At 46.8% G+C, this 12277-nt stretch overlaps 1 protein-coding gene across 3 annotated transcripts in view; it reads right to left on the reverse strand.

The window, feature by feature from the left end:
• The window catches only part of wdr7 (WD repeat domain 7), a 145847-nt gene that overhangs the window by 62945 nt on the left and 70625 nt on the right, over window positions 1-12277 (reverse strand). For all 3 annotated transcript variants that reach the window (XM_079524621.1, XM_079524622.1, XM_079524620.1), the window contains exon 22: window positions 2927-3040. In XM_079524621.1, coding sequence (XP_079380747.1) covers window positions 2927-3040 — 114 coding nt within the window. The remainder of the gene's footprint in view (window positions 1-2926; window positions 3041-12277) is intronic.

Below are 12277 nucleotides of genomic sequence, written 5' to 3' on the forward strand. Positions count from 1 at the left end.
TCTCTCTCTCTCTCTCTCTTCCCCCCCCCCCCCCCCCCCCCCCCCCCCCCCACTACATTCACTCAATTCCTTTCCTTGTTTCCCCACCCACAGCATCATCACGGCACCTGCCATTGAGAAGAGCATGTACCCCAAAATGTCTGTGTCCGCCCGTGACTAAATCTCTCAATTCACTACACCGATCAGGGCTGGATGTCTCTTGTACATGCTGCCAGTAGGCCAAAAACAAGACGATAGTTCACAAACGCGTTCTCATTTGGGCTGAACGTGAACTGAACGTACTGTATTTCTGCCTGATGAACGTCATTGTGAACGCGTTCATTTCTGGCGTGTGTGAACGTCACTTTCTCTCGTTCAACTTCGTTCAAGAGTGGGGGGGGGGGGGGGGAGTGGGGGTTACAGACGTTTGTATCCTGCCACGACGTTATGCTGCTTTCACACGGGCAGATGCAAAGCTACACTAGTACACCTAGTCACAGAACAGTGTCGTCGTTAAGCAGCAGGAGGATCCCACTGGCAGCACCTGTCCGTTTATCATTAGCACAACCACGAACGTCCAACACATATACAATGAATTACTCACCTAATGCTGCCTGCAGGTTCCATGTTTAATTCCAGCGGTGTGTAACCGACATTGTCTAAGTGACAGTTTTCATATTGTAAATATGGTCGCTAACGTGGGACTAGTACTTTGACATCTCATCCATCGTAGCTTGTTTGTGCAAATGGCTATAGCCTAGGCTGTGGCAATAATTTTGAAATAAAATAAAATAAGAAGAACGAAAAATAACTAAAATCGTTCATTTTTTGGAACCATGAACTTTAGTTCAAAATGTTGAATTATGAACTATGAACTGAATTAGTTCCCTTTTAAATTTCTGAACTGTGAACTGAACTAGTTCATAAAATAAATGAACTTTCCCAACACTGGGTATTAGTTAGCACTACAGAGCCCCATAGAGCTGTAATGGTATTAGTTAGCACTACAGAGCCCCATAGAGCTGCAGTTGTATTAGTTAGCACTACAGAGCCCCATAGAGCTGTAATGGTATTAGTTAGCACTACAGAGCCCCATAGAGCTGCAGTTGTATTAGTTAGCACTACAGAGCCCCATAGAGCTGTAATGGTATTAGTTAGCACTACAGAGCCCCATAGAGCTGTAATGGTATTAGTTAGCACTACAGAGCCCCATAGAGCTGTAATGGTATTAGTTAGCACTACAGAGCCCCATAGAGCTGCAGTTGTATTAGTTAGCCTGGATCAGACGTGGCTTCGGCAGTGTTTGAGTTGATCTACACCAGTGGTTCCCAAACTTTTTTCATGTCAAGGACCCCCAAATTGACACTAATTAGCCTGCGGACCCCCATTTGAAAAGATATGCCAACGACCCCCATAAGAGAAGATGCTTACGGCTCTAGCAGTGATTTTCAACCATTTTCGTTTCAAGGACCCCCGGTTTGACCTGAATTAGGCTACGGTCCCCCATTTAATAGCATTTCTATCTCTGGGACCCCCAATTTATATTGTAAAATCAATGTTAAATGCCAAAGACCCCCAAATTTATTTATTTATTTATTTGGCCGCAGACCCCCCACCCCCCCATTATCTAACAAGGGTTTGTGCCAGGGACCCCTCCCCCGGAAGAGTGTGAAAATAATTCATAATTATTCAACATTTTCGAATAGCCAGCATATATAAATGGCTAAAGTGGTTAAAATGATTGTGACACTATGTTGACTACTTTTGCTGGAGACCCCCTGGAACAATAGGTGATTTTGGCCATATCGACACTTTTATGTGCTCGCACGTGCATGCATGTACACGCCTGGCTATACACACAGGCGCGGACGCATGCATGCACGTACACATTCTCCCTTTCCTCATTGTTGTGGTCTATGCACCAACACATTCAGCACCGCAGAGTGAAAATGGAGGAAAGAAAAACACGATGGGTGAAAAATGAGGTCTGAAAAATGATAAATTGTTGGCCATGTCTGTAATATTGACTGGAATGGGAAGGGGGCGAGAGAGAGAGAGAGAGAGAGAGAGAGAGAGAGAGTGTTAGGGGAGGTAATTACATGAGGAAGACAGGACCGAGAGAGACAGAGAGAAAAACAGAGGCAGATAAGACAGACAGACAGACAGACAGACAGACAGACAGACAGACAGACAGACAGACAGACTTTTGGTACATTTAAAGAAGTCACAGGGAAATGTGACAAAAGACAAATGGACTGGAAAAGTGTGTGTGTGTGTGTGTGTGTGTGTGTGTGTGTGTGTGTGTGTGTGTGTGTGTGTGTGTGTGTGTGTGTGTGTGTGTGTGTGTGTGAGAGAGAGTGAGTGTGTGTGTGTAATGTTGTTTTCTACCTGTAACGGAGGTGTCAACCATTCCCTAGCGAATGGCATGCTGGCATTTTTCAATTCAGCCACCTTGTGTGTGTGTGTGGGTGTGTGCGTGTGCATCTGTGTGTGTGTGTGTGCGTGCGTGCGTGTGTGTGTCTGTGTGCGCGCACACGCAAGCATGCAGTGAACACCAGACTGCTTTTAACACTGTGTTGACCAGAGTGCTGCAATAACACTATGGCAGGCAAGGTGGGTATGACCCGTTTGTCTCCAATTAACAGCGTCAAGACACACACACACACACACACACACACACACACACACACACACACACACACACACACACACACACACACACACACACACACACACACACACACACACACACACACACACACACACACACACACACACACACACACACACACACACACACACACACACACACACCATCCTGAGATATTACGTTGGCAGCTTGGCACAGATATACTGTACACATGGACGGACGGACAACATAACAGAATTCCTCCAGCTACTGGCGCATCCGCTGGCGGACGCATAACAACTTATATCAACGACGTACCTGCTGTGATGTCATCATCGGTGACGTCCATTTCCTCTTCAGGAGCCTTGGTTTCTATTGGCTGAGGCTCGACAGGGGGCGGGATAGGAGGGGCAGTCTCTGTAGAGGAACCAGCTGTAGAGAGCGAGAGAGAGCGAGAGAGAGGAGGATAGACAGAGAAACTTTAATACAACCTAGTTTTAAAATAAATATATAAAGCCTCATAATCTTGTTAGCGATTAACCTCAGAGTCGGTCTGAGAGACCATATTTTCATTGTACTCACCTGCAAGACATAATGCAAAACAGATAAATGAATCGATGAATAAACAAGTCCCTTTGTGCTGTTAGGGTCATGGGAATCGTCCAATCAGAACCCAGACAGCTCTATCACCGGGCAAGAATTGATGTGGTTAATTTCCTGGCTGTGTGTGTGTTGTTTGCATGTTGTCTATTGTTGTTAGTGGGTTAATCAGGCTAGGCTTCTGCATGTGGCCTTATTATGGCTATTATCTCACCTGGACTGGCTCTGGGTGGCCCTGTTAAGAAGCTAATCAGCGCTCAATGAGGGCCCTGTTATCAGCACATTAATGAGCGCGCGCGCGCGCGCGCGCACGCACACGCACACGCACACACACACACACACACACACAATATACAGTGCAACGTACATGAACACTATAAACCCAAAGCTGGTAACAGATGCTCTTTGTGAGGTTCTCTGTCCTGATTTGATAAAATCATTATCCCGACCTTAAAATGTATTTTCCGTTTAATTAAAGATGGGACAGCCCTGTTACTCAACACAACACTATATAGCAATAGTTGCTTTCAGAGTATAATGCATATAGGTTATTGTATTTTATACGTCTGATACAGTACGCACCCTTCTCTCTCTGAGCAAAACACCTTGCTTTTTAAAAAACATGTTCCTAACAAACAAACTATCACTAGCTTACAAAACAGCACTATTAAATGAACCCTGAGGATTTTACTGTGTACAAACACACGCACGCGCACGCACGCACGCACGCACGCACGCACGCACGCACGCACGCACGCACGCACACACAAGCCCATCCATATTCAAGGGTTTTCATTTAGCCTTTATCTGTCCATTGCCAATTAAGACAGGCTTTTTATTAAGGGCCTGGGCTAATGAATGGTGCTGCCTCTAATGCTCCAGGTCTAATGAACACAATGCGAGCTAACGTCGCTAGGCTAATGAATGAAGCAACTAAAAGGTGAGACAGGTTAATCTCTGTGAACGCAGCTTAATTAATTAATTACACACAATCATACTACTAATTCCTGCTCTGCTGAAAACACCATTTGGGTTAGGCTACACGTGTGCACACTCTTCCTTTTCTAACCATGCTAATTATCATTATCAGTATTTTGTTATACTATTGAAATCGATAAAAAAGATGAATTGTTAATTTATTGATATAAACACACGGTTTAATATCAGTAACTGAACAATATCCACCACAAGGAAGTACTCTGCACACACAATAATTATGCATATAATGCAATTATTAAAATAATTATGTTTGTTAAATTGTTAGCATGCATCTGAATGCATATTATGTATAATATACTGTATATATGTGTTTGTGTATGTGTGTACAAGGAGTATTCGTATATCGTGTGTATGCGCTTGCGCACGTGCAAGCATGTGTATGCATGCGCGTGTGTGCCCGTGTGTGTGTGTAATTAAATTGATTAATCCTGGTTAACATTGTGGTTCAAGTTCCAATTAACCAGGTCACACACCATTGACAGCTACAGCTAATGTTTCCACTCAATGTGGGCTATATCACTCCTTCATGGATGGAAGGAGAGAGAGAGAGGATGGGGGAGAGAGAGAGAGGGGGGCAGAGAGAGAGCGGGGGCAGAGAGAGAGGGGGGAATCAATCAATGCATTAAAAAATATATATAAGAATTTAGGAAGTAGAATGTAGGAAAACTAGGGGAGGAAGAGCAAAGAAAAGGAGAGAATGAGGAGATATAGAAAGCGGACAAAATGACACACTCTCTCTCTCTCTCTCTCTCTCTCTCTCTCTCTCTCTCTCACACGTAATGCCCTTTGACAGTATGCCAATACACACCTGCATCAATTCCACACGTTTCCGCGATACGGCCCTAAATGAACTTAATTAAAACCTAATTGATGGTCGCCTGTAATTGGACGAAAATACCTATTACTGATACAGTATATCCTTCCAACACATGCAGTAAACCCCTTATAGTGTCCATTTAACGCCGAGGGTGTACAATGGGAACCAAATATAGACCCTTAAGGAGCAGAGCAGTGGTTTTCAACCAGTGGTTCGGGGACCGTCAGTGGTCCTTGGGGCGGTTCCAGGTGGTCCCCAGCTAAATGATGGAGAGTTGGTAACTAAATGGACCCTTACATAGGCCAAATTCCAATACCCCAAATCTCGGCCACTCGCTCACTCACACTTGGTCACTCCAGCATGGTGGTGTGACGGTGAAATTGGTGACCTGCCGAAATATGTGACCATCTTGTGGACTACACATAACTTACATGGAGGTTTGATTGATTGATTGAAGAATTTATTAACAGTTTGCAGAATTACAGTACATTTCAAGCACAAACTCAATACAAAGGCTGTTAACTGTGAGTGGACGACCCAATTAAGCATTACACTTGTTTCCAATAGGGTCCACCATGTTCAAATCATCAAAACATTTAGAGACGTACAAATAGACACTTCTATAGACAGAACAGGAATTCATCATAAAGGAGGTAAAAAGGGAAAAGAAATATATACAGTGAGGGGAAAAAAGGGGGGGGCGGTGGGGGGGGGATTCAGATTTCACGGGGGCCAGTTTCGAATTGCAGCCATCCGTAGGTGCCCTTTGAGAGCGGTTTTGAAGGAGTCAAGGGATTCGCATGTCTTAATGACAGTTGGTAGGGTGTTCCACATTTTGGTGGCATAGGAGCGAAAAGAATTTAGTCCCTTGTTTGTGCCGAATCTGGGTTGTACATGGTTCGTTGCACTCCCTCTGGTGTTGTGGGTGTGGACTTCGTTAACATTAAGGAAGTATCTAGACAGGTACATGGGTATCTTGGTGGTGTATCGAATCTTGTGGACCAGACCCATTGCAAGATGCTGTACTCTGTCGTCGACCCTAAGCCATTCCAGCCTGTCGAAGTGGGCAGGGGTGAGGTGGGTTCGGGGGGCTAGATCAAGTAGGAGCCTGACCAGTTTGTTTTGGGAAGTCTGGAGCCTGGTTTTAAGGGCCTTTGAGGTGCTGTGGTACCAGGAGGTGCATGCATAGTCAAAGAAACCCTGTACAAGGGCTCCTGTTAAGGTCTTCAAGGTGTTTTTGTTGACCAGTGAGGAGATCCTGTAGAGGAATCTTGTTCTATGGTTGACTTTTTTGATTACGTTGGTGGCCATTTTATCACCGGAAAGATTAGCCTCCAGGATACCTAGGTAGGTAATTTCATCTTTACGTGTGATAACATTGTCACCCACTCTAACCAAGAAGCCATTTGCCTTGCTGAGATTACTAATAGAGCCAAAGAGAATGGATTCAGTTTTTCCCAGGTGTAAAGATAGTTTGTTATCAGCGAGCCAGGTGCAGATTCTACCGAGTTCAGAGCTGAGGGCATTTTCAACCTGCAGTTTGTCCCTGTCCGAGACCAGCAGTGCTGAGTCATCTGCGAACAGGAACAAGTTGCAGTCACAAGCTGAAGTCATGTCGTTTACATATATTAGGAACAGTAGAGGCCCTAGTATGCTTCCTTGTGGAACGCCACAGCTGACTGGGAGGGGGGGGGACAGTGTTCCGTTCACTTCCACCATCTGTTCTCTCCCCTCCAGGTAGGATTGCATCCAGCTCACTGATGTGCTATCGAAACCAATTGCTTTTAGCTTGTTAACCAGTATGGAGTGGTTCACGGTGTCAAAAGCCTTTTGGAGGTCCAGCATGACCATGCCGCAGTATTTGCCAGCGTCCACCTCTTGTTTGATGTGGTCGCTCAAATAGAGAAGGCATGTGTCAGTGGAGTGGGATGTTCTGAAGCCAGATTGGAACTCGTACAATAATTTATTAGTGGCAAGATACTTTTCAACCTGTTCATAGACTATTTTTTCCATCACTTTCGAGATGGAACTAAGAATAGAAATAGGGCGGTAGTTGCCGGGGTCTAATTTACTCCCTTTCTTGTGCAAGGGGGTTACTTTGGCCAGTTTGAAATCTTGGGGGACCTGTCCCTGTTTGATGGAGAGGTTTACTATGTGGGTGATGATTGGAGCTATAGAGATGGCTGAGTCTCTGAGAAATTTGGAGGGAATGTTGTCATGGCCTGTGGCCTTGTGGGGTTGGAGGGCACTCAGTTTCTTAATTACCTCATCAGTTGTTACCATAACTAGTTTAAAATCGTCTTTACAAACACCTAGGTTTCTGTAGAAGGTTGTAATGTGCTCTACACCAAAGAGCCCAGAGTGGGAGGGCAGTTTGTTAACCAGAGTTGTTGCTATGTTTGTAAAGAAGATATTCAAGTAGTTGGCCACATCAAGGTTGTCAGTGATGAGAGTGTTGTCCGATTTGATGTTTATGTTTGAAAATCTGGTTTTTAGTTTCTGACCATAGCCTAGTTGATTGTTTAGTAGCTTCCAGAGCTCATGAGGATTGTTTTTGTTTTCCTGTTTCCTGAGGTCTTTAAATACGTGGCCTAAATACTGCTAAACAACAAACCACAATCATTTATGTTCGGAAACTGATGTTATGTGATGTCTACACGATTGTCACATATTTCAGCAGGTCACCATTTTCACCATAACACCGCCACACTCATCGAGTGTGAGTGAACGAGTGTGAGTGAGCGAGTGGCCGAGATTTGGGGTATTGGAATTTGGCTTTAAGTCTTAGACTTAGTTCCTCCCGTTCCTAATGGAAGATTGGGCGACGAGTCCCCTCCATTTGCTCCGGTCTCTGGTGACCCTTCTTGCTCCGTGCCAGCTGACACCCATCTCGCTTAGCCGTCTGTCTCCATGTCTTCTTTGGCCTCCCTCTCTTCCTCTTTCCACCTTCTGGCATCCAGTCCATTGCTACAATTGCCGGTGTCTCTCTTGGCAGTCGGAATAACGTGTCCAAACACTCTCCTTCTCCTGTCCGAGACAATGTCAGACAGTGGTGCTACCCCTGCTGAGGCAACGTCGGTGGAAGACATCCAAATCAAATAGGGACCCTTATAGATCTTTAGCTCTTGAGAGCGTGAAATGAAACCAAGTGGACCCGTAAGGGTCCATTTGGTTTCATTTTATGTACAGATACGCTTTTAGCTCTGAGAGTGCACAGATGGAACCCAATGGGTCCATTGGGTTCCATTTCCTCACTCCCAGAATTAAATGAAACGGGGTGACAGGGTGAGGAGGAGGGGATGACAGGGAACGGGGGAGGGGAGTGGGGGAGACGTGAAGAGATGTGACCACCTCACCCCAACCCCCTGCCCTCGGTTGGCGTGCTCCAAGGTCACGCTGCCATGTCATTTAGTGACACATGGTTCCCAGCGTGCCTTGTTAACCCAGAGGCCCTGCCACCAGTAGCCAGACACACGCGCTACAACCTTCCACACCATGTCTTTGTCTGTCGCAAAGAAACACAGCTTTCTCTCCATTCCAAGTGTACTATGCACACAGTAAAAATGTAACTGAAGCAATCATTTTGCTCCTTAATTTCCCCGAGTCGCGTCAAACTCCTAGAGTGTACAAATCTACTGCGTGCGCGTCCGTCTTGGTTACACTTGCACACTCTCTAGAGACAAGTGTCGCTCAGGGACACCGATAGCAGAGTGTTTAAGACTCGTAGCACATAGGCTCTGATGCCTGACAGCGGCGGACCTTTGATGCGTGCCATTCCCTGTTGCCTGCCTCTCTGCACGCGATAAAGGCAAGAAAAGACAGGAGACATTACTTAAGAAAAAAAAAGTATTGCTCAGTCAGGATGTTACTGTGTGGGTTTCTTAAAGGATACCTCTGTATGTGTATAAAAAAATATTTACACACCCCCACAGTCCACGCACAGTCGCACACACACACATCCACAGTCCACACGCGCACACACACACACACACACACAGTGTTAGTCCATCATCATCAAAATGTATATATACTAATTCCAAAATGTTTTTCAGGAAATGAAGAAAATCTTATATTTTTAAAACAATGCAAAACTGCCTCATCAAAGTTGGTATTGTGACTTTATATATTGTCAATTACTTGAGAGGTGAGAGGTGTTGGAGTTTGAGGGTCCAATGGAGTTAAGACGTTTTGTCCGAAGCGCTTTTTAATACTTTTCGTTGGTTCAATATGTTTTAACAAACACACAGACGTAAAGGGTGTTCAAAAGCATTGATTTATGATTTTTTTTTTTAATAATAATAAATAATTTCCTCCCGACAGCTACGATATGCGCTTTATCATGGCTGTTATAGCAATTACTATGAATGACAATGAGCCACTCAAAGTCCTCCCTTTATGTTCAATCAATCCTTAAGCTAACCTGACTCCGCCAGCTGGTGGCAGCAGTGAGTTCCTCCTCCTGCTCCCATCTGGTCCCTCTCGGGCAGAGACCATGTAGAGATATGTGGCCGTATGCGGCCGCTAGAGGCGGGATCAACGCAATACTGATCACGTATTGACGCGCTGCCACAGTGCAAATGTAAACACAACGTAACAAGACTACAACTCAAAATTATTATGGATGGAGATCATTTTTGTCCCGCTGCTTCCGGTTCATCGTTTCAGCTCGAGAGCGCTCAGATGCAGGCAGGAGGAGGGAACTTGTGAACTCAACACTGCCGCAATCTGGCAGAGTCAGGTTATCCTTAAGGGTGCATTTATACAGAACCTTGATTTTACAATGTGCCAATACATTCAGCCATTCACACGCCGGTGGCAGGGGGGGGGGGGGGTCTTGCTCAAGGACACTTCGACGCTACTGTACTGCTGGTACCCTTTCATGTTGTCTTGCACTCATGGCCAATGCAGACATTCAGAGACCCCGTGTGGAACCAGTTAGGGAGAGACAGAAAGAGAGAGAGAGAGAGAGTGAGTAGGAATATCAAGGCTACACCCAGAGGCTTAGGAGGCCACCATGTCACTCAAGACTACTCCCCGGTGGGGTGTGTGGTGTAGAAATGAGGAGGATGGGTGGGAAATAGGAGGCTAAAGGTGAGAGCGTATGGTTGAATCACCACACAACACACACACACACACACACACACACACACACACACACACACACACACACACACACACACACACACACACACACACACACACACACACACACACACACACACACACACACACACACACACACACACACACACACACACACAAGACAGGGGCAAGTGTCTCGAGGCAGCTTGTCGACCACAGATCCAACCTAGACATCTATTCATTGGTTCAGCAGCTATCATCCAGTAGAGTAGAGCCTATTCATTGGTTCAGATATCATACAGTAGTAAAGTGATAACCATTAATGCTTGATATGGAAGCTTAAATAGAACAGAGGTTTCTACGTTCATGCACGTCACAATATCAGCATCTCCGGTGAGCCTATCACAGTATCACAACCCCGTCCTTTCATGTCCTTCCATTTTAGTTTCCGTGCCTCACGGTCCCTCCCTCCCTCCCTCCATCCCTTCATTACAATTTAGGTATTTAGTAGACGCTCTTAATACAGAGAGACATACAGAAAGCAAACACGAGGTAATACATCAAATGCATAGACAGTCATCTAGATTCTAGAATCATCAGTCTAAACAATATAATAAAATAAAAAAACACATCCATCCATCCATCCATCCTGCAATGCCTCTGTCATCCATCCATGTCTATTCATCCCTGCATATATCCATGTTGATTCATCCATTCATACATCTCTGTCTATCCATCCATCCATCAGTTCATCCATCCATCTCTATCCATCCGTCCATCTCAGTCCATCCATCCGTGCTATCAGTGTTATCCAGTCACAGAGCAGTGTCCTGGGGCAACTTGCTTTCTCTAATCCCCTCTGTGACATCACAGCCAGTGAAGTGTGGCACACAGACCCAGGAGTAAGGGTGTGTGTGTGTGTGTGTGTGTGTGTGTGTGTGTGTGTGTGTGTGTGTGTGTGTGTGTGTGTGTGTGTGTGTGTGTGTGTGTGTGTGTGTGTGTGTGCGCGCGCTTGCGCGGTGTGCGCACTTGTGTGTATGCGTGTGTTAAATCCAGAGTATTATGAACTCAGACTATAACTAAATCATAATGCCATTGTCACAAAATCCCAGGGCACACCTGGACTCGTAACACCACCAGTGTGGCTCAGCCTCAGCAAAACACACGTTTTAACTTCAGGAAACACTCAAGAGGGTCCATTTGGTTCCATTTGTACTCATCTGAGGCCGCACTCACATAGACGTGCAGCGTGCGTCCGCCCCATACACACCCATTCATGCGTGCTAATGTGTGAGTCCAGCCTCAGAGTTACAACCTGAAAAAAGGGTCCATTTGGAACGAAAAGTGGGCCCCACTGTGAGGGTCTCTGGACCCCACTGTGAGGGTCTGGGTCTCTGGACCCCACTGTGAGGGTCTGGGTCTCTGGACCCCACTGTGAGGGTCTGGGTCCCTGGACCCCACTGTGAGGGTCTGGGTCCCTGGACCCCACTGTGAGGGTCTGGGTCCTTGGACCCCACTGTGAGGGTCTGGGTCCCTGGACCCCACTGTGAGGGTCTCTGGACCCCACTGTGAGGGTCTGGGTCCCTGGACCCCACTGTGAGGGTCCCTGGACCCCACTGTGAGGGTCCCTGGACCCCACTGTGAGGGTCCCTGGAACCCACTGTGAGGGTCTCTGGACCCCACTGTGAGGGTCTCTGGACCCCACTGTGAGGGTCTGGGTCCTTGGACCCCACTGTGAGGGTCTGGGTCCCTGGACCCCACTGTGAGGGTCTGGGTCCCTGGACCCCACTGTGAGGGTCTGGGTCCCTGGACCCCACTGTGAGGGTCCCTGGACCCCACTGTGAGGGTCTGGGTCCTTGGACCCCACTGTGAGGGTCTGGGTCCTTGGACCCCACTGTGAGGGTCTGGGTCCCTGGACCCCACTGTGAGGGTCTGGGTCCTTGGACCCCACTGTGAGGGTCTGGGTCCCTGGACCCCACTGTGAGGGTCTGGGTCCCTGGACCCCACTGTGAGGGTCCCTGGACCCCACTGTGAGGGTCCCTGGACCCCACTGTGAGGATCTGGGTCTCTGGACCCCACTGTGAGGGTCTGGGTCCCTGGACCCCACTGTGAGGGTCTGGGTCCCTGGACCCCACTGTGAGGGTCTGGGTCTCTGGACCCCACTGTGAGGG

Source organism: Electrona antarctica (assembly GCF_951216825.1).
Source record: "Electrona antarctica genome assembly, chromosome: 16".
In the NCBI taxonomy this organism is placed as follows: Eukaryota; Metazoa; Chordata; class Actinopteri; order Myctophiformes; family Myctophidae; genus Electrona; species Electrona antarctica.